Below are 22,067 nucleotides of genomic sequence, written 5' to 3'. Positions count from 1 at the left end.
TTATTTTTTTTTTAATTAATTAATTTTTTTCAACGTTTATTTATTTTTGGGACAGAGAGAGACAGAGCATGAACGGGGGAGGGGCAGAGAGAGAGGGAGACACAGAATCGGAAACAGGCTCCAGGCTCTGAGCCATCAGCCCAGAGCCTGACGAGGGGCTCGAACTCACGGACCGCGAGATCGTGACCTGGCTGAAGTCGGACGCTTAACCGACTGCGCCACCCAGGCGCCCCATGGTAAAATTTAAATGAGGAAATAAATCTCCTTCGAAGGGCATCCATAGGTAACTGAGAGATTTGTGCATATACAAGGTACAAATGACACTTTAACTAATTACTGCATCTTTTTCCAGAATGGGTAAAAAGGTAAAGAAGGAAGCAGAACCCCCTCCTAAGGATGTGGTAAGTTTCTGATTTTAAGACTAGTAGCACGTTAACAACCAGTTTTAAAAATAAATTGTTCCAACTGTTTGGCATGTACCAGCATATACATGAGTACACATTGGCAGAAGTCCAAAGTCTGACTAATGATAAGATTAGTTAGAGAAATCTAACATTATATAAACAAACATTTACAACGTTGTCATTACATAATCAGCACAATTAGAGAGTAATTATTAGCTTTTCCAGGATGCGGATGGCGTGTTTATGGGCCTAGTTAATGACCAAATAGTTTTGGTTTGTTCTTTTAAATATTTTAAATTGATATTTGCTGGTCCCTCGTTTATGTTAATCATCCAAATGCGTTTTCAAAAATAACTAGGAGTTTATGCTATAGCTATTAGCTCTGTATATGAGGTTGTCTGAAATGACCATTTGAACATCAGAAGGCTCGTATTTTCCAGTTCTATGGAGAGAAAAGTCTGGGTTCATCATCTTTTTCTGTTCCAGATGTTTGAGTAATACATTGCCTAAAACACAAAGCCCTGTCTCTCTTTTCAAAGTATGTTTTTATCTTATTTTTCTAAGGTTTATGAATTACCAAAAGATGATGTTAAAAATAAAAAATGAACTTGGACAGTTTTCAGATTAGAAACTTATTTTGAGGGATACCTGCCTGGCTCAGTCGGTGGAGCGTGTGACTCTGGATCTCGGGGTTGTGAATTCGAGCCCCACGTTGGGTATAGAGATTACTCAAAAATCAAATCTTAGGGGCACCTGGGTGGCTCAGGCAGTTGAGCGTCCGACTTCGGCTCAGGTCATGATCTCACGGTTCACGAGTTCGAGCCCTGCGTCGGGCTCTGTGCTGACAGCTCAGAGCCTGGAGGCTGTTTTGGATTCTGTGTCTCCCTCTCTCTCTGCCCCTCTCCCGCTCCCTCAAAAATAAATAAACATTAAAATAAATGAAGAGATGAAAAATCTTTAAGAGCGAAAAGAAACTCATTTTGAAACAGACATTTGGTGTGATTTTCTTCAAGTAAAATGTGACTGAAAAAAAGTGTTTATGGTCCGTCAGTAGACTCACAGGGATTTTATAGTTTGAAGGAAGCTGGGCTTAGTGCAAGGTCTTTCCAACAGCACTGGAGCTTTGCGGTTACAAATGTGAGCTACGTCCCAGCTCTGCGTCTCATGACCTGTGTTATTTGGCACAGCGTTGCCAAATGTGGCCATGTTCTTTCAGTTCTTGTTTGAAATTTCTTCAGTGTGAATTGTGAGGCCCAATTCGTTTTGGTTGTTGTGTGAATTAAAATGAAGTAAAGCTCATCACGGTTCTCAGTGCCTGGCACATAGTTAACGCTACTAAATAAGACCTAATGTTGCAGGTCTCCTTTCGACTCTGATACACAGACCCACACAGACACACACCTATGTAACTTCCTGTGTTTGATCCTTCAGTACAGTTGGGAACGAAGACTCCAGAAGTATCTGTCTGGGGGCACCTGGGTGGCTCAGTCGGTTAACCGTCTGACTCTTGAGTTCGGCTCAGGTCATGATCTCACGATTCCTGAGATCTGGCCCTGCGACGGGCTTTGTGCTGATACTGTGGAGCTGGCTTGGGATTCTCGCTCTCCCTCTCCCTCTCCACTGCTTCTGTGCACTCTCTCTCTCAAAAGAAATAAACTTAAAAAAATAAAACGAGATGAAGGAGAAGCATCTGTCTGCTCCGGTCTAGGAACACTTTGCAGAGATAGATGGCCATTGTGGTTCACGATACAGTTTCATCATTCCAGTTGCTCTCTTTTGGACATCCTCCTAAAATGTTCCAAATTCTCTTATTTTTTTTTCATTGCCACTTAAGTTTGAATTACCCCTTTTTGCTGCAAAATAGCATTTTTAGAAAAAAGATTTTATTTTTAAGTAATCCCTACGCCCAGCATGGGGCTCGAACTCACAACCCCGACTGAGCCAGCCATTTTCCCCGGTCAATATCATTATTGACATCTTATTACCGGAAAGTGGATTAATGAACACAGTACTTGATGACAAACATTTTCTGATGAAAATTAGAATTAAGGGACCGTTAAACAATAGATATATTTGTCTAATACACTTCCTATAATTTTGTAATGTTTTGCTGGGTTGTCCTCCGTATTCCAGTCCTTGGGGGGCACAATCAAGGACTTGAGAAACAGTTTTAAATTTTTTTTTTTTCAACGTTTATTTATTTTTGGGACAGAGAGAGACAGAGCATGAACGGGGGAGGGGCAGAGAGAGAGGGAGACACAGAATCGGAAACAGGCTCCAGGCTCTGAGCCATCAGCCCAGAGCCCCATGCGGGGCTCGAACTCACGGACCGCAAGATCGTGACCTGGTTGAAGTCGGATGCTTAACCGACTGCGCCACCCAGGCGCCCCGAGAAACAGTTTTAAACCTAGCGTTAACAGAAAACTAGCTTTTCTTTCTCAGTTCACGAGAGCCTTAGGGACAGCCAAAGCATATGTAGTGGCCAACGTCAAAGAAATTGCTGTCTATGTTTTCTTCTTGGAGTTTTATGCTTTTAGGTCTCATAGTTGGGTCTTTTCATCCATTTTGGGCTTATTTCTGTGTATGGTGTAAGAAAGTGGTCCAGTTTCATGGTTTGTGTGACCATGTAAGCCTGGGTTTATTTCCGGGCTCTCTATTATGTTCCATTGATCTATGTGCCTTATTTCTGTGCCAGAATCATACTGTTTTGATGACGACCGCTTTGTAGTACGTCTTGAAATCTGGGATTGCGATACCTCCAGCTTTGTTCTACGTTCTCAAGGTTGCTTTGGCTATTTGGGATATTGTGTGGTTCCATACAGATTTTAGTATTATTTGTTCTAGTTCTGTGACAAATGTTGTTGGTATTGTGATAGGGATTGCACTAAGTACCCATCCATAGATGAATGGGTAGAGAAGATGTGGTATATATATATATATATATATATATATATATATATATATATATATACAATGGAATATTACCTAGACATAAAGAGGATGCGGTCTTGCTGTTTGCAACAATATGGATGGAGCTAGAGGGTATAATGCTACAGGAAGTAAGTCAGACAGAGAAAAATAAATACCCTGATTTCAGTCAAAAGTGGAATTTAAGGAAAAAAAGAAATAAACAACAACAACAAACAGACTTTAAATACAGGGAACAAACTGGTTAGTGGTTGCCAGAGGGGAGATAGGTGGGGAATGGGAGAGATTAAGAGTCTACTTATAGTGGGGCGCCTGGGTGACTCAGTTAAGCGTCCGACTTTGGCTCAGGTCATGATCTTGACGTTCGTGAGTTCGAGCCCCGTGCTGGGCTCTGTGCTGACAGCTCGGAGCCTGGAACCTGCTTCAGATTCTGTGTCTCCCTCTCTTTCTGCCCCTCCCCTGTTCCCACTTTCTCTCTCGCTCTCTCTCTCTCTCAAAAATAAACATTAAAAAAGAGTATACTTACTGTGATGAGTACTGAGAAATGGATAGAATTGTTGAATCATTACATTGTACACCATAAGCTAGTATAACACCGTATGTTAATTATGCTTTTTAAAAAAGTAGAGTGGGGCGCCTGGGTGGCGCAGTCGGTTAAGAGTCCGACTTCAGCCAGGTCACGATCTCGCGGTCCGTGAGTTCGAGCCCCGCGTCAGGCTCAGAGCCTGGAGCCTGTTTCCGATTCTGTGTCTCCCTCTCTCTCTGCCCCTCCCCCATTCATGCTCTGTCTCTCTCTGTCCCAAAAATAAATAAAAGTTGAAAAAAAAAAATAAACTTATAAAAAAGTAGAGTGATCCAAAAAAAAAGGACATATATAACAATTACCAATGGGCCTTGACCATGGCCTTTCCTCTTAGTCCTTCCATACTTCTCTAACTCTGACTATATGTTAATAAAGCTGGCAGATTAGTGTTAAACTATGTAACCACTTTCTATCTTGTGAATTCAAATACTTCAAAACAGTATACCACAATGTCAACTGTCTGAACTTGGCATTTGTGCCAAGGTATACCTCTTCAAAGTCTATGATATGAAAGGGTTCTTGTACAGAGTATAAAAGAAAACCAAATTTCAAAGATGGATGTATAACTGCTTTAAAAAATTAACTTTCCTGTGCCAACTAATAACAACTTGCTTCTTATTTCCAAAGATTCGTGTTGTTATTAGTGTTTTGTATACTAGTTAAAATGAGTAATGGGGACAGAAAGAAGAATGTTCAGTTATATGGTTAAAACAAAAAGCTCCCCTTGCTTTTCTTAATTTTCGAATCATCAAAACATACATTTAATGTACGCCCGTGTGGTTTATTGACCTCCATTCCTTCTCGTGAAAGCGACCACTAGCTAAGAAGATGCTTAGAGGTGGGGAAGATAACAGCTTGAACGACCGATGCAACTATAATCTACCTCCCCAAACATTTCCACGTCTGGCTGAAAGGTTGTTTGTGATGCTTTAACAAAAGGAAAACTTTCTATGGAATGATTGCATAAGAGAATTACTAATAGAAACAACCTTAGAAGGCAATATTTACTATAAGGCAAGACATTTAGGGACTAAGGATCCAGGCTCTGGAATAATACCGCCAGAGACTGAATCCTCACTCCATCTGGAGGCCAAGTTCCCGAACTCTGTATACTCCAGTGAGGATATAACGACAACCACTTCATATCTATTCACAGTGGGGAGGCAAGGTTAGGTAAATATGAGATGCTTAGAACAGCGCTTGGCACTAGATGAGAACTTGGTCAAAGTTGTTATTCTTCGTGATGTAATTGAGGGTACTGTTGATCATCCCACAAAACTTGAGAAGTTTTGCACATTGTCAAAGGAGGCAGGGTGATCAGCTGTGGAAGACCAGCTGGCCACTAAAGTTCCTGGTGGCCTGGGGTGTGGCCCTCATGCTTCATGGTCAGGTTTTCAAGTTCATGAGCATGGAATTTTTATTTTCTTGATATTTCAGAGGCAACTGAGTTTCAGCGGACTAAATCCACAGTATCTAAACTCACAAGGGACTGTGACCTGGTTCTGGAATCTCACTGTCAAGTTAACTGAATGTTTATGTATTTACGTTAATGGTTCTGCACCTTCTGTCCATAGTTAGGTGCAAATGGGGGGAGCTAAGCTCACTGAGCGTTGAGTCAGAGCATCAGGCGACAGCAGGATCTGCTTCCTCACGTGGGTGACCAAACCCAGTTCCTTGGAAGAGTGGGATGTCTCCAGTGACTTGTCTTCCCCGGACGCTCCCGTCAACCTCAGAATGCAACCCTTAACGCGTTGTCACGGGCTGCAGAACCGCCTGGACTTATTTCAGAAATGAAGCTTCATGGGAATTAATTTTCCGACGTTTCTCCTACATCACAGATTTTAGAAAGTCATGATTTAAGAAAAATTAGTATAAATTAAGAAACATGCACAAAACCGTATTCTAAAAAAATCTTGCTTACCTTGCTCTAAAAGTTTAATTCAAGTTGTAAAGAAACCTAGAGGCCATTTTAGCTGTTTTCATTTTAACCTTGTCACTTTTTACTGGATTTTAACTGATGTCTAGATGCTCTCTACGAAAAGTCCCTACTAGAGTGAGACAGTCCATTTCTGTTATCTGTCTCTCTTTTCATGTATAATTGGTTTCCCCCCTGATCTGAGACCAATGATGTAGCAAACACGCTCCAATAGCCATCAAAAAAGCCTTTTCTTTGCCCTTCTTGGTACCATAAAAATTACGAGACTCTCATGATTTATCTATTTTCACTGAGTTCAACTTTACAACTTTGTATTCTTTTAGGCCCGGCCTAATGTAGCAGTCACCAGTCACCTGCGGTTATTTAAATTTAAATTAATGATGATTAAAGGCATAGTAATTGAAATTAACAACTAAAAATAAAACGAAACATTCAGCACCTCAGTCACCTTACACTTCAAGTGCTCAAAGGCCACACGCGGCTTGTGACTGCTATATTGGGCAAAGCAGAATCAGAACATTTGCAGTGTTGAACTTTGTGCTGGACAGCATTGTTCTAGAAGGTCTTGTGTCCTTAACAGAGATGTAAAAGAATCTCTGTGAGACTATGGCTGCGCTAATTGACTGAACTTAAAATTCAGAGTTTAGCCAAAATGCTTCCCCTTTATTTCACCCTTTCTGTAAATAACTTTGGTTCATCATTTGTTTTGTATACAGCGTGAAATTATAATTTCACAACCAGCTTGCTGGTGAGTGACTGTGAGTTCCTCACGGGAAAGCAGATGGGCTATGTAATTACAGCACAGTATTATTTATTTAGTTGTGTGGCATTCTGTTCTAGCTATCATTTGATTCTCAGCACCTTTTTAAATAAAAAATTACTATAATGCTGTAGGCTCTCTAGGAGAAACAGATGTCATGCCAAGTTTTCTCCGCTCTCTGCCAAATACTGGTATTTCTCCTCCTTTAACAGCTCTTTAGACTGTAACTCTCACAGTCTGAACCTTCCCTTCAAGCTTCTGGTACCCCATATTACCTTTTTCTTAATGACGACCAGAAGATAGGTCAAAATACCAAAGTGTTTTCTCCACCACTGAAGAAGGGTTACAAATCTTTTTTTTTTTTTTTAAATTTTTTTTTTTCAACGTTTATTTATTTTTGGGACAGAGAGAGACAGAGCATGAACGGGGGAGGGGCAGAGAGAGAGGGAGACACAGAATCGGAAACAGGCTCCAGGCTCCGAGCCATCAGCCCAGAGCCCGACGCGGGGCTCGAACTCACGGACCGCGAGATCGCGACCTGGCTGAAGTCGGACGCTTAACCGACTGCGCCACCCAGGCGCCCCGAAGGGTTACAAATCTTTACGATGGGTTCGGTTTAAGTATATTTTCAGGCACTCCTTTGACAACTGCAGTCACTGTGTGGAGATCGTGACATAAGTATGTTTTAACAGAGCATATTTATTCACATGCTTATAAAATCAGCTTTAAAAATCTTGAACTATCAGTGGTCTCTGAAGTGCAAGTTCTGAAGTGGAAGGGAACTTTGTCCTGAGTGGGGGTGGATAGAGAAGACAGCCAGCAGAATGCCAGGGAAACTGTTGTGGGCGGCAAAGACGATTTAAGGCTGTGATTCTCACGGGTTGGGAGGGGTGTGGTCAGGGAGCCCTATGAGGATGGGATGGTCACTGTGGACTCCCTCCCCACAAAAATGCCCACCAAAAGTTTTACATACAATTGTAGTGGAAGGATCTATCCCTGAAGCCCATCGATGGCTCCACGAACCTCAGGTTTAGAACCTTCTTTTCTGACATCAAGAGACAGTACACGGTTAAAGCCCTTTCAGGCCACAAGCATAAAACAGAAGTTTCCAGAGGTATTTTCATGCACTTCTTGATAAACATTTATTGAGTATTTCCACATCCTGGGTTTATTCTAAGTAATGGCGGTAGAGAAATTACACAGTCCTTTGCCTGAAGAAATTCATTCACTTATTAGACAAATATTGAGTGAATGCCACGTACAAGTGTTTTTCTACCTCCTGGGCATATACATGGGAGCAAAACAAAGTTCATAGCTTATATGCTAGTTAGGGGAAGCAGTCAATTAACAAATAATAATATAATTCAGGTAGTAATAAGATCAATGGGGAAAAATAAAATAGGATATAAGGATGGGGAGGGATGGGGCTACTTTAAATAGAATCCAGGTCTGGGCAAGCTTTCTCCGTGGGGTCACATTTAAGAAAGACAAATGGAATGAGGAAGTCTGCTATGCAAATGTCTGGGAGAGAGCACCCTAGCTAGAGAGCACTGTAGCCATACTAAGACCTTACTTAGTATACTTGGGGAATGCCAAGAAGGTTGATGTGACTGGAGACTAGAAAGCAGGGAGCAGGAGATAGGGATTAAAGGTGGGAGGCTGGTGGTGATCACAGCCTTTTCCGCTATATTAAGGAGGTTGGATGTTTTCCTAATGTGCAAAAAGGGGAATCCATTGGAGGGTTACAAGTAGAGGATTAGTGACATCTCATTTATATTTGAAACGAAAAGCATTAAGATCATTCCAGCTACAACGGGAAAAGTGGAAACTGGAAGACCAATATGGAGGCTATTACGGAGGAGCGATGAGCTATGCAGCCCGGTGGCCTGAGTAAGTAGCCATGTTGAAGGCAGAAATGACAGGATTTGCTGCTGGATTGCATGTGGGGTGTGAGAGGAGAGGAGGTGGGAGATGGTTTCAGGTTTTGGGCTTGAGCAACCCAGGAAATGATGGTAAACATACTGAAGAAGACACGTAAACCCAAGAAATAACGCAATGCATTAAGTGCTGTTACAGAGAAGTTCAGAGGAATATAGCTGTGAAACAAAACAAAACAAAACAAAACAAAACCTTCAAAGCAACAACTGCCACAACCACAACAACACCCCAAGGATTTTTTTTTTTAATATTTATTATTTTTGAGAGAGACAGAGAATGCGAGTGGGTTAGGGGCAGAGAGAGAGGGAGACACAGAATCTGAAGCAGGCTCCAGGCTCCAAGCTGTCAGCACAGAGCCCGACGTGGGGCTCGGACTCTCGAGCTGTGAGATCATGACCTGAGCTGAAGTCGGTCGCTCAACTGACTGAGCCACCCAGGCACTCCCACCAAGGATTTTTAATACCCAAACTATCATGAAAAAAAGCAATAAAAAACTCATCCAGAAAGATGCAGGCCTGACAATTCAAGTAAGCCATAAGCTTCTACAGTTTCAAGCATTGTTTGTTATTTTAATTCTCTAGAAATGAGATTAAAATGTCAAGAAGTGAGAAGTAACATGGTGTTCACTGTTGATGGTCTTAGAAATATTTTGGTGAACCAATGAGGATGAAAGTCAGAGTGGAGATGTTTAGCAGGAAGTATGAGGGGGAGAAAATGGAGGAAAATCAATAGTTCCTAAGAATTTTTTCATAGTTTTTTTTTTTTTTTTAATGTTTATTTTTGAGAGAGAGACAGAGTGCGAGCAGGGGAGGGGCAGAGAGAAGGAGACAAAGAATCTGAAGCAGGATCCAGGCTTGAGCTGTCAGCACAGAGCCCGACGCGGGGCTCGAACCCAGAAAATGTGAGATCATGACCTGAGCTGAAGCCAGACGCTCAACTGACTGAGCCACCCAGGCGCCCCAATAGCTCATAAGATTTTTGACTGTGGAAGGGAAGGAGAGCTAAGATAGCACCTGGAAGATGATTAATATCTAGGGAAATATTACCTTTGTTTTAAAATAAAAGAGTTTTGAGACATCAGAGTGTAGAGAGGCTAAGGTGGTGGAAGTTTGCAGAGTGCCAGAGAGGAGGGAAATATATAGGAAAATAGTTCCAGAAATTTAGTTAATGATTCCCTTGATTCTTTGAAGTCTAAGCTGCACAGGGTGAAACTCATGTTCATGACAAAGAACAGGCATGAACAACTATCAGAGAGCTACAAGAATAATTTTAAGATTCAGACCCGCCTGGAGGACATTCTAATTTTGATCCAAAAGATTGGAGAGATCTTGTTGAACATGTGGGGCATTAAGTAGAGCCCCCGGCAGGGTCATGCCTTAGTTGTAGTATGGCTAACCCAGCCCTAGAGCAATGGCTTCCTCAGAACTGCTGGAATAATGTTTTCAAGTAGGCCTTACATAGATAAAGCTGAACCATAAATAAGACAACCGTCTAGCAGAACAAAATTCAACATCCTTTAAGAGAAGGACCCCCAGTGGTGCCTGGGTAACTCAATTGGTTAAGCGTCTGACTTAAGCTCAGGTCATGATCTTGGGGTTCACGAGTTTGAGCCCTACATTGGGCTCTGTGCTGACAGCTCAGAGCCTGGAGCCTACTTCGGATTCTGTGTCTCCCTCTCTTTCTCTGCCCTTCCCCTGCTCACACTCTGTCTCTCTCTCTCAAAAATAAATAAACATAAAAAAAATAAAAAAAGAGAAGGCCCCCAATACAATCCAGACACTCAACAACATAATTTTTTACAATGTTCACTTGCCAGTAAAAATTATTATATATGCAAAGAAAAATGTGACTCATATTCAGAAGAAAACTCAGTTGATAAACCAGTATAGGAGATAAAATTGGATACTAAAAAATTCAGTTGTCCAAAAGAAGATGGAAAAAGGAACCAGGGAACAAATCAGAAAAGGAGAAAACAAGGGCCCCTGGGTGGCTTAGCTAATTGAGCGTCAGTCTCTTGGTTTTGGCTCAGGTCATGATCTCACAATTCATGAGTTCAAGTCCCTGGAACCTGCTCTGGATTCTGTGTCTCCCTCTCTCTTTGCCCCTCCCCTGCTCATGTTCTGTCTGTCTCTCCTTCAAAAATAAATATTAAAAAAAATTTTTTTTTAAGTGAGAGATTGTCAAACTGAATAAAAAAACAAGATCCAAAACTGTAAGCTGTCTATAAGAAATCTTTAAATATAAAGATATAGCTAGGTTAAAGGTCAAAATATGGAAAGAGATATACTGCAAACTAAAATCATAAGAAAGCTGGAGTGCCTATATTAATACTAGATGAATTATATAACAGGGCAAATAATATTACCAGAGAAAAAGAGACCCATATCATCATAATGAAAAGGTTCATTTGTAAGAGGAAAAATGGTCCTAAATATTGTTTACCTAATGACACTTGTTTAAAATAGATGAAGAAAAAAAGATCTCATTTGCCATAGCATCAGAAACAACAAAATATTCAGAGATAAGTTTAACAAAATAAATGCAGTGCCTATATGCTGAAAACTATAAAACATTGCCAAGACAAATTATGGAAGACCTAAATAAGCGAAGAGATATACTATGTTGGATACAGATACATTGCTAGTGGGAACCAAGATAGTAAAACTACTTTGGAAAAACCTTATTTTTTTGGAAAGTTAAACCTGTACTACCAGTCAAGCCAGAAATTCTACTCCTAGGTATTCACTCAAGAGAAATGAAAATATACATCTACAAGAAGACTGACATGGAAAAGCCCATTGCAGCTTTCATTCATAATGGTCCCAAGTGAAATAACCCAAAGGTCCATCACTAATTGAACGGATAAACAAAAAGGAATGAACCACGGATACGTGGAATAATACGGATGAATCTCATAATCATTCTGCCAAGTGAAAGGGGCCATACGTAAGGGGTACCTGTGCCATAATTTCATATTTAAAGAGTTGAAGTTAACCTACGGTGAAAGGATGCAGATCAGTGGTTGCCTAGAGGAGATATGGGAAAGGGAATCAGCTACAGAGAGGCAGGAGAGAATATTTTGGGGTAATGGAAAGTTCCATATTGTTTGGAGGGGGTTAGTTAGAGGTATCTATACATTTATTAAAACTCATCAGACTTAAAGTTAGGTGCATTTTATTGAATCTAAATTGGCTCTCTGCAAAGTGGACTCCGAAGTAATGGGAATAATCCAATTGTTAGGAAGAAGTTGACGACTCAAGAGAAAAAAAGGATGATTAATGGTATGACGTAACTGACAATGTGTAAGTTCTATGAGAATAGGGGACTTGATTATCATGTTTAGTATGCTGTTCTGAGTGTGTGGCTTTATTAGGGTTGAATGAGTGTTTATTGAATCAATGAGAGAATTAAAGGTGAATGGGTTAAAAGTCCAAAGCACACATTAGACACTGGGCTTAGATAGTAGGAGAAACATTTTCTCTAAAGTAACAGAAGAAGATATAGATAGGTTTGAGACTCCTGTGAAATTATTGATCTTGAATTTACAGCAATACTAATTTTCCCTGTAGCTTAACATTCTCCAAGAATGCTTGGATGTCGGGGTACAAATGCAAAGAAAGAAAATTCTAGTGTTTGTCCATATTCTAGAATTGATTTGATGACAAGACAGAAGGATGAAAAAAAAGTTTATTTAGGGTTTGGCAGGAGTGTTATTAAAATAATCGATCATAATCTAAGCAAGATAAGAAATAAAGTGGAAAAAGCAAATAAAGAAAAAAAAGCAAATAAAAATAATACCAAGGATTGGTGAGGAGGTAGAACAACTGGAACTCTTTATCTTTAACTGGTGAGAATGAAAATTGATAAAAGTACTTTAGAAAACTGTTCAACAGTGTCTATGAAGGGTAAATGCGTGTCTACCCTATGACTCATCAAGTCCATTCCTAGGTATATGCCCAAGGGAAATGAGGGCATATACCCATAAAAAGACGTGTGCAAGAGTATTCATTGCAGCTTTGTTCATGATAGCCTCCAGCTGAAAGACAAGAACCTAAACTGGTATATTCATAAAATGGAATAATATATAGCCATAGGAAGTATGACTTAGTAATACAAAAATGTGACTGAATCTCAGAGACATTGTGCTGAGCTAAAGAAGGCGGACATGAAAGAATACATGTTATATGAGCCTATTTATACAAAGTTGAAGAACAGGAAAAACTAATGGATGATTTTATTTTATTATTTATTTATTTACTTTTTTTACTAAAGGATGATTTTAAAAGTCATAGAATGGTTATCTTTCTGGGGGTGTTTTTGGAGGGGAAAGGAGCGTAAGGGAAATATTCAGAAGTGATAAGAATGTTCTATGTCTTAGAGAGATAGATCTGAATTTGTATTCTGTAAGATCAGGTGGAAGACATATATATCACTACACAAAAAACAAATTTTGACAAGCTGACAATCTTAGTTACTGAGATCTATTTGCCTTACAGATGTTTATTTTGACCACTGATAATATTTGGTTTTCTTCCTATCATTTTTAGGTTTTTGGTTTTTCTTTGCTATATTTTCATGTTGTGTTTCTCTTGTTTTTTTCTTCCCTTTTTCTGAATTGAGCAACTTTCTTTTGTAACCTTGTCTTTTTGGTAAATTGGAACTTTTACTATTTTTCTGTAGCCTATTAAACACACATATTTAAACCTGTTTTTTTATATCAAGGAAAAAATAAATAATAACTAGGCAATAACCTAGTTCTCTTTACCAAAACAATCTGGTTTCCTTTACCTGAGCTTTATTGAGAAAAATCTAGAATTTTAATTCCAAATTATTTTTTCCCTTATAATGTGTTATCACTACTTCAGAAATCCTTAAGAATTACATCATGATTCACAACATCATTATCATTCAATTTTACTATATATCTCATTGTATTTATTGAGATAGTACTATTGTTTTTTATATCTTGTCTTCCCCAGTGTTGGCTGGAGCATTTACCAAGTAATTTCTTTAAGTATATAGTTAATGTACTTGTTGGGTTTGTGAGTGCCTGCTGATTTTCAAGCCTCAATCCCCAAATGCTTTCCTCCCTTAAAATTTCTCTGGGTTTCCAGGTCGCTGTGCTCTCCCGATCAGTGTTGGAGCCAGTGTCTCCGCCACTGCTCTCTGCTCTGCTAGAGGCCATCTTGTCCCATTGGTTCACGTCACTGGAAACCCACAAGTACTATAAGCTTGGTGCTTGTGGCAGACTTTCAACGAAGATTTGTCTCCCCAGAAAGAGTCTAAGAGGCTTGAGAACAAACACCATGACTTTTGTAACTCTCACAGTTTCTAGTAGAGAGTTAGACATATACAAACAATGGCTTTAATTTGGATGTTAGATAACGCTGTCCCCAAATCCAATGGCCATTTCCCCTGCAAGTGGTATTTTTATCCCAGCTGTGCCCTTTTAGGTCACAGCTTACTGCTACCTTCTCTGTCTTCTGTACTCTTCCAGCCTCACACAATTATACCTCCTTACTCAGAGTAATCTGTCTCTCCATTCTCTGCCTGAAACTGAACCCCAATGTTTGTTATATCTCCAGACACAATAAGATGTTCATTTAGAAAGGGACCAACACAAAGAGCCAGCTAAAGCTTTGAAATTCAATTTTTTTGTCTTTAACATAAGCAGAACACCCACCTTCACCAGTCTCTGGAAATGGAAGAAAAATAGCGTAACAATTTGTTTTCTCCTTGACCAAAGAAAACCCACAGGAGTTATGCATTTGTTGTTGTGTATTTTGGCTACCCATGAATTCTGAACATCTCAGAGCGGGATATAGGCCTTCCTAGAGCTCTATGCTTTTTTTTTTAGTGTTTTTATTTTATTTGTGAGAGAGAGAGAGTGAGTGCGAGTGGCAGGAGGGGCAGAGAGAGAGAAGGAGACACAGAATCCAAAGCAGGCTCCAGGCTCTGAGCTGTCAGCCAAGAGCTCGATGCGAGGCTCGAACTCACTGACCATGAGATCATGACCTGAGCTGAAGTCGGACACCCAACCGACTGGGTCACCCAGGCACCCCTACTTTTTCTTCATGGCATATTACCATTTGCCCTGTTTCAGATTTTATCCAGTCTTACACTGTGTTATGTGCCGTTTTCTATTGCTTTTTAGTGATTTCACGTATGTAATTTCTGCTTTCTCAGAAAGAGTAGTGATTAGAAGCAGGTACTAATTCTGGAGACTGTCAGGGGATCAAATATATACAGGTACTAAAGGCTTCTTGTGTATTGACTAAGAATTATGCCAATATATGTTACTTAATGACCTTCTATTATGTGCAGACAATGTGCTAAACGCTTTACACACATGATCTCTAATCCTCTCCTTGCTCCTTTGAGGAGATAGGTATTATTATGCTGTTTATACAGAAAGGGAAACTGTGTGAAATTCTTGCAGCTTAAGTAACTTGTTGGATTCCACATGGCTCAGTTGAAAAATTAGATCTGTCAGATTCCAAAATACTCTGTTCCTCCTGCCATCGTCCCAGGAATTCCAAAGCCACCAATATTGGCAACCATATCTCTGTCAGTGATGTTTTTTTAAATAAAAACTTTACAATGCACTTAGTGGGCAGTGATCACATCCTTTTTGTATGATTATGTTCTCTGCAAGTTTCTAGACGCCATTCCCTTTTTTGGTGTGATTTTTAAAGCTCGTATGTGAACCTGATCGTTTTCTCTCTACATTTCAGTTTGATCCACTAACGATTGAGAGCAAAAAAGCGGCAACTGTGGTGTTAATGCTTAATTCTCCAGAAGAAGAAATTTTGGCTAAAGCATGTGAAGCCATTTATAGATTTGCTTTAAAAGGTTTGGCTTTTTCAGTTTATTTTTCTATTTCATTAGTTTCCTAAAATATTTACTACATAATGGGCACTCTCCTTAGTCTTTAATTCACTTCTTGTCAGATGAATTCTTTCAGACAACCAGAATATCACTTAATGCATTACCTGAAAGTAATACATCTCCCTAAGTGCCTAACTTAATCTCAAGGAGTAATTTAGTCGCTGCATAGAAGAGTCATGTTGAAGGTTTGATTGTAGTCTAAAAGATTGTAAGTCACGGGAGCCGAAAGAGCTCCCAAGGGTCAAAGCTGGCACGATTTGAGCAGCAAAATAAAGTCGTGTTGGATTATAACCCAAAGCATAAGTAAATGTTTATGAGCCTATACTGATAAAAATAAATAATTGAATAAGTAAATAATTGGGAGAGAAAAGACAAATCTCCCATGCAGAAGAATTCCAAGTAATTTATGTACTCTGCCCTCAAGGACACAGAATATAACTTTTCACTCTTTAGGTATGAGCTTGGCATAGTGACTTCTTTCCAAAGGTTACAATATGGAAGCAGGGAAGAAAGAGTAAGTTGACAGTGGAGAAACTTAACAAACACTATCTCAGCCAGGTGATCAAAATCAGCATCAACAGTGATAAGTCATATTGATAATAGGTGATCTTGACCCGATGTAATGAAAGTGGCCCTTCCGTTATTTGTTCCCCCAAAACTTATAACCCTCAAATCAGAACAGTTCCAAGTCAGGGACACTCTACAAATACCTAACCAGTACTCCTCAAAATGGTCACTGCCGTCAAAAAACAAGAAAAGTCTGAGGAACTCTCATAGCCAAGAGCAGCTAAGGAAATGCGATGACTGAATGTCATAGGAGACCCAGGGTAGGATCCTGGAACCGAGAAGGAACATTAGACTAGAAGTAAGGAGATCTGAATAAACATAGACTTTAACTAATAGTAACGTATCCATATTAGTTCATTAATTGTGACAAATGTACCTACTGATGTAAAATGTTAATAATGGAGAAATGGGTATGGGATATGTGGTAGCTCTATACTCTCCTCACCATTTTTCTGTAAAACTAAAACTGTCGTAAAAAACTAAAGTTTATTTAAACACTAAATGTTACAGGTTAGATTCTGTTGCAAGGTTTATTCATAGAGGGTTTATAAACGCAAATGATAATTATATTTTAGTTCATTCCAAGTGGTGAGAAAATGAGACTTTTATTATACTGTGTAAGTTTTTTAAGTTTCTTTATTTTGGGGGGGGGAGGGGCAATGTGCAAGCAAGGGGGAGGGGTAGAGAGAGAGGGGAGAGAGAATCCCAAGCAGGCTCCATTCTGTCAGCGCAGAACCCAACGTGGAGTTGGATCTCATGAACCATGAGATCATGACCTGAGCCAAATCAGGAGTCAGATGCTTAACCGACTGAACTACCCAGTCTGCCATTGAGAATACTTGGAGAGTTTAGTGTAACTTTGTAATTAAAAACAAACAAACAAACAAAAACTTTTAAACTAAGAAGGGAGCAATTTGATTTTTTTTTTAATTTTTTTTTTCAACGTTTATTTATTTTTTTGGGGACAGAGAGAGACAGAGCATGAACGGGGGAGGGGCAGAGAGAGAGGGAGACACAGAATCAGAAAGAGGCTCCAGGCTCTGAGCCATCAGCCCAGAGCCCGACGCGGGGCTCGAACTCACGGACCGCGAGATCGTGACCTGGCTGAAGTCGGACGCTTAACCGACTGCGCCACCCAGGCGCCCTGCAATTTGATTTTTAAGGAAATGATACTTTATTTATTTATTTTTTTTTTTAAATTTTTTTTTTCAACATTTATTTTATTTTTGGGACAGAGAGAGACAGAGCATGAACGGGGGAGGGGCAGAGAGAGAGGGAGACACAGAATTGGAAACAGGCTCCAGGCTCTGAGCCATCAGCCCAGAGCCCGACACGGGGCTCGAACTCACGGAGCGCGAGATCGTGACCTGGCTGAAGTCGGACGCTTAACCGACTGCGCCACCCAGGCGCCCCAAGGAAATGATACTTTAAACATTATGTTTGGGACTTGTCGGAGAGAACAACAAATCATCCTGTTAGCAAATGGTGAAATATTCTCCTTGCTATCCCACTCTAGTCATCGTTGGGAGTCCAGATAAAAACCAGAATCATTGCTTCTGGCAGAAATGGTCCATGAGTCATTGCGTGGAATTCTGGGCTAGATTTCAGGGAGACTGGATCATGCAGTTACGGCAGCACGAGTCTCACTCAGCCACAGAGTCATCCAATACCGTCTCCTTGCATATGACATGAGGTAAAGAAACGGGTAGATTATGTGAAATCAACACAGAAGATATTGTAAGTCTGGTGTTTTATACTAGAGCAGTATTTTCTATTTTTTAAAGATAAATGATGGGACTTTCCCCCCGGCCATGAAGGAGTAAGGGGTCAAATTTACTTTCCCAATTGAAACAAGTGAGAAAACAAAAACATACGAAATAGCAGTTGGCAAAACACTGAGTATTAGGCGATGAAGGACAGTGACCATTGAGAGACAGGAAATGAAGGAAATGAACTCTATGATTACATCAGCTTATTGATTTCAGAGAATATCCAGACCGCATCACAGGAAGGGTTAACCTGTACAGAGTCTGGTAGACACGGAGTTGAGAAGACAGATCTGAAAGTTAAGGGAGACAAAGGAAGCAAGAGTTTCCAGGACGGTAACAGAGAGGAAAGAGTTGCATAGAAAGCGAACTGGAGATTGGTAAAGGGTCCAACTCAAGACTGATCAGGGTGTGTATGTATGGGAACTATTTGAAGTCAGACAAAGGACCTAACAGGATCAGTGCTCACACAGGGCCACAAATAGGGCCCGTTCCCATCAGCCAGACTGGAAAACTCAAGATTCATGGATGATTGTATGGAACATACACAAGGGTCTTACTTCAATAGTTAGAAATAATTAGTGCTAGATCGAGCTCTGTTCTAGTACTATCTAATGAATATTTAAAAAGCAAGACCTGAAGGGATCAAATTGTTTCCAGATAATTGTGTCCCAAAACAAATGTGAAGAATATAAAAATAACCACTTACCAACTAGGTAAAATTCACAGTGTCTGGCATCCAATAAAAAATTACCAGGCATGAAAAGAAGCAAGAAAATTCGACCCATAATGAGGATCTAAATCATCAGTAAATCAAAACTGATGCAACGTATGTGTAACCGGAGTCTTTGAAAAAAATGCGAGAGGGACAGAAAAAGAATTAGAATAAATAAGAGTTCCCAATTCCTCTAACTTAATGAAAACTCTAACCTTCTAGATCCAAGAAGCTCATAAAAGCCCAAGCACAATGAATATGAAGAAAATTATATACTAAGGTCTAACAAAACAAAATTGCTTAAAAAGAGTAATAAAGAGAAAATCTTAAAAGCAGTCAGAGGAAAAAACACATTACATTCAGAGAAACAAAAATAAGGATGACAATAGATTTATCATCCAAATTATGCAAGCAAGAAGTCAGTGGAGAAACATCTTTAACTAAAGCTGAAACTGAAAGAAAAAATAAAAACCTTAAACCTAGAATTCTATTCCCAGCAAAAATACCTTTCAAAAACATAAGTGAAGTAAAGTCTTTTTCAGACATTCAAGAGCCAAAGTAGTTTATTGCAACCAGAACCGTACTACTAATTATGGTAAAGTAGGTCCTTCAGGAAGATGACACCAGATGGAAATGTGGATCTACACAATACAATAACAATAAAGGTAGAACACTAGAAATTTAGCATATAAAGTTTTTCCTTATTATTTAAGTCACTTAAAAATCAAATTGGTTATTGAAAAAAAAATTTAATGAAACATTTAATAAAATGTTTATTTTAATTTTGAGAGAGAGAAAGACAGTGAGAGAGAGAGTGAGAGAGAGAGAGAGCGAGAGAGAAACAGAGCAGGAATAGGGGAGGGGCAGAGGGAGAGAGAGAGAAGGAAACACAGAATCCAAAGCAGGTTCTGGGTTCCAAGCTGTCAGCACAGAGCCTGACGTGGGGCTCAAACTCACGAAGACTTTGAGATCATGACCTGAGCTGAAGTCGGATGCTTAACCGACTGAGCCACCCAGGAGCCCCTCAAATTGGTTATTTCAAACAAAAATAATAATCATATACTGTGCAGCATGAAACATTTGTATAAATAAGGTATATGACAACAACAGAACCAAGGTAGAAAAGGGAAAAATGGAAGCATACTATTATAAGGTTCCTCTACTGTATGTCAAGTGGGATATCACCACTTGAAAGTAGACTGTGATAAGGATGTATAATACAGACCCCAATACAACACTAAAATAACAAAACAAAGGGTAATATCAAATAAGCCAACAAAGGAAACGAAAGGGAATCATAAAAATAATCTTCAATTCATAAAAAGAAGGCAGAAATGAAGAAGAGTAAAACAAAGAATGAGACACAAAAAACAAACAGATGGTAGACTTAAACCTTAAACAGATGACCAAACGAGATGTGAATGAGCACCTCAGTCACCAGCGTGAGAGTGTCACATTGGATAAAAAGCAAGCTCAGACTACATGCTGCCTTCAAGAAATGCACTTAGAATATAATGACACAGATAACGATAGTAAAAAGATGAAAAAAAAAGGTATCTGGGACGTGAGGGTGATCTGGCTGCGACATCTGTCACCCCATTGATCGCCACGGTTGAATCGGCTGATCTGGCTGGCTAGGCGGGTGTCCCCTTCCTGCCTCACCGCTCCACGTGCGTCCCCTCCTGAAGCTGTGAGCTCTGTCGAAGAGGACGACCTTCCCCGATAGAAGAGGACCGTTCTTTGGTCAAGGGTATACGAGTAGCTGTGTTCCCCTCCTGGAACCTGTAAACAGGCTCTCAAGGTCCATTTGTAGGAGAACGTAGGGTAGTCAAGTTTCCATGACTCCAGACACATCCAAATGTGACACTGCACGTGGCAGTCGGCCTTTCTTAAAAAAAAAAAAAAAAAAAAAAGATATCCTATGTTAGCACTAATCAAAAGAAAGCTGGAATGGCTGTATTAATTATCAGAAAAATAAACAGCAAAAAGAAGAGTATCAGATAAAAAACCTCATTTTATAATAATAAGGAAAGAGTCAATTAATCAAGAAGCTATGAAAAAAACCTGAGCAGTTATGTCGTTAATGTCATACCTTCTAAATACGTGAAGTTAGAAATGCAGGGAGAAATAAACATCCACAAGTATAGCTGAGGATTTTGATAACCTCTTAATAAATGAAAGAACAAGTGGATAGAAAATCTGTAAGGATATAAAAGATTTGAAGAGCAATATAAATGAATTTAGCCTAATGGATATTTATAGAATACTCCAAGCAGAATGTACATTCTTTTCAAATGCACAGAGGACGTTTATGAGAGTAGGCAATATTCTGAGCCATAATACAAGCCTTAATAAATTTCTTTTTAAGCCTGAATGAATTTAAAAGGATTCCAATCATATAAAATATATGTCAGACCACAATAGAATTAAATTAAAAATCAATTACACAAAGGACTCTGGACAATCCTTAAATAGTTAGAAAGTAAACTGCATACTTCTAAATAATCTGTGATTGAAAGAATTCAAAAGGAAAATCCAAATTGAAAATGAAAGCACAACATATACAAATTTGTGGGATGCTACTAGAAGAGTATTTAGAGAGAAATTTATTGTACTAAATGCCAGCCGGAAAATAAGGTCTTGGGGCATCTGGGTGGTTCAGTCAGTTAAGCACCCAACTCTTGATACTGGCTCAGGTTGTGAACATGCAGTCATGAGATCGAGCCTCGTACTTGGCTTCATGCTGATCATGGAGCCTGCTTGAGATTCTCTCTCTCCCTCTCTCTCTCTGCCTCTCCTCCTCTCTCAAATAAATAAATAAGCATTAAAAAAAGAAAGAAAATAAAGTCTCAAATCAATGACTTCAACTTCCACTTTAAGAAACTAGAAAAAGAAAAGCAAATTAAACCCAATTATTAGTAATAAGGATATATGAGCAGAAATCAATGAAATAGAAAACAGAATAATGGACAAAAGTAAGGAAACGAAAAGCTGGTTTTTTGAGAAGATCAATAATAATGAAACAGAGTCTTAAATGCAGAGAACAAACTGGTAGTTGCCAGAGGGGAGGTGGGTGGAGAGATGAGTAAAATAGGTAAAGGGGATTAAGAGGTAAGAACTTTCTATTATAAAATAAACAAGTGAAATGTGTGTGTGTGTGTGTGTGTGTGTGTGTGTGTGTATGACTCTTGAGCCAGATTGCTAAAAAGAGAGAAGGCAAATTATCAATACAGGAATGAAAGAGGGGACATCACTCTGGATCCTACAGATATTAAAAGGATAATATTAACATTATGAACAATTTAATGCCAATAAATTCTACAACTTAGATGAAGCAGGCAAATTTATTTTAAGACATAAACTCCCATAGCTCACTAAAGAAAGTATAGATAGCCTGAATATCCCTATATCTATTACAGAAATTAAAATTTGTAGTTCAAAACTGTCTCACAAAAAAAGCTCCAGGTTCAGATATTTTCGCTGCTGAATTCTACCAAATACTACCAGTTATATATAAACTCTTGCAGAAAATTGAGAAAGATGGAATAATCCCCTATTCATTCTGTGAAGTCACTATTACCC

General features: G+C 39.3%; 1 protein-coding gene across 15 annotated transcripts in view; it reads left to right on the top strand.

The window, feature by feature from the left end:
- ARMC3 (armadillo repeat containing 3) overlaps positions 1-22,067 on the top strand; it is a 102,432-nt gene that overhangs the window by 3,580 nt on the left and 76,785 nt on the right. For 12 of the 15 annotated variants that reach the window (XM_086714766.1, XM_086714761.1, XM_086714760.1 and 9 more), the window contains exons 2-3: positions 353-401; positions 15,284-15,401. In XM_086714766.1, the coding sequence (XP_086570892.1) occupies positions 354-401; positions 15,284-15,401 (166 nt within the window). In that variant the 5' untranslated portion in view covers position 353. Of the gene's footprint in view, positions 1-352; positions 402-8,401; positions 8,502-15,283; positions 15,402-17,514; positions 17,698-22,067 lie in introns of those variants that run through there. The other 3 variants (XM_086714759.1, XM_086714758.1, XM_086714762.1) reach the window with 2 other exon arrangements.

This window comes from Puma concolor, chromosome B4 (assembly GCF_028749965.1).
Source record: "Puma concolor isolate L17-30 chromosome B4, mPumCon1.1.hap2, whole genome shotgun sequence".
Taxonomy (NCBI): Eukaryota; Metazoa; Chordata; class Mammalia; order Carnivora; family Felidae; genus Puma; species Puma concolor.
Note: the sequence above shows the minus strand (reverse complement) of the source record. Positions and strands in the feature narration are given on the sequence as shown.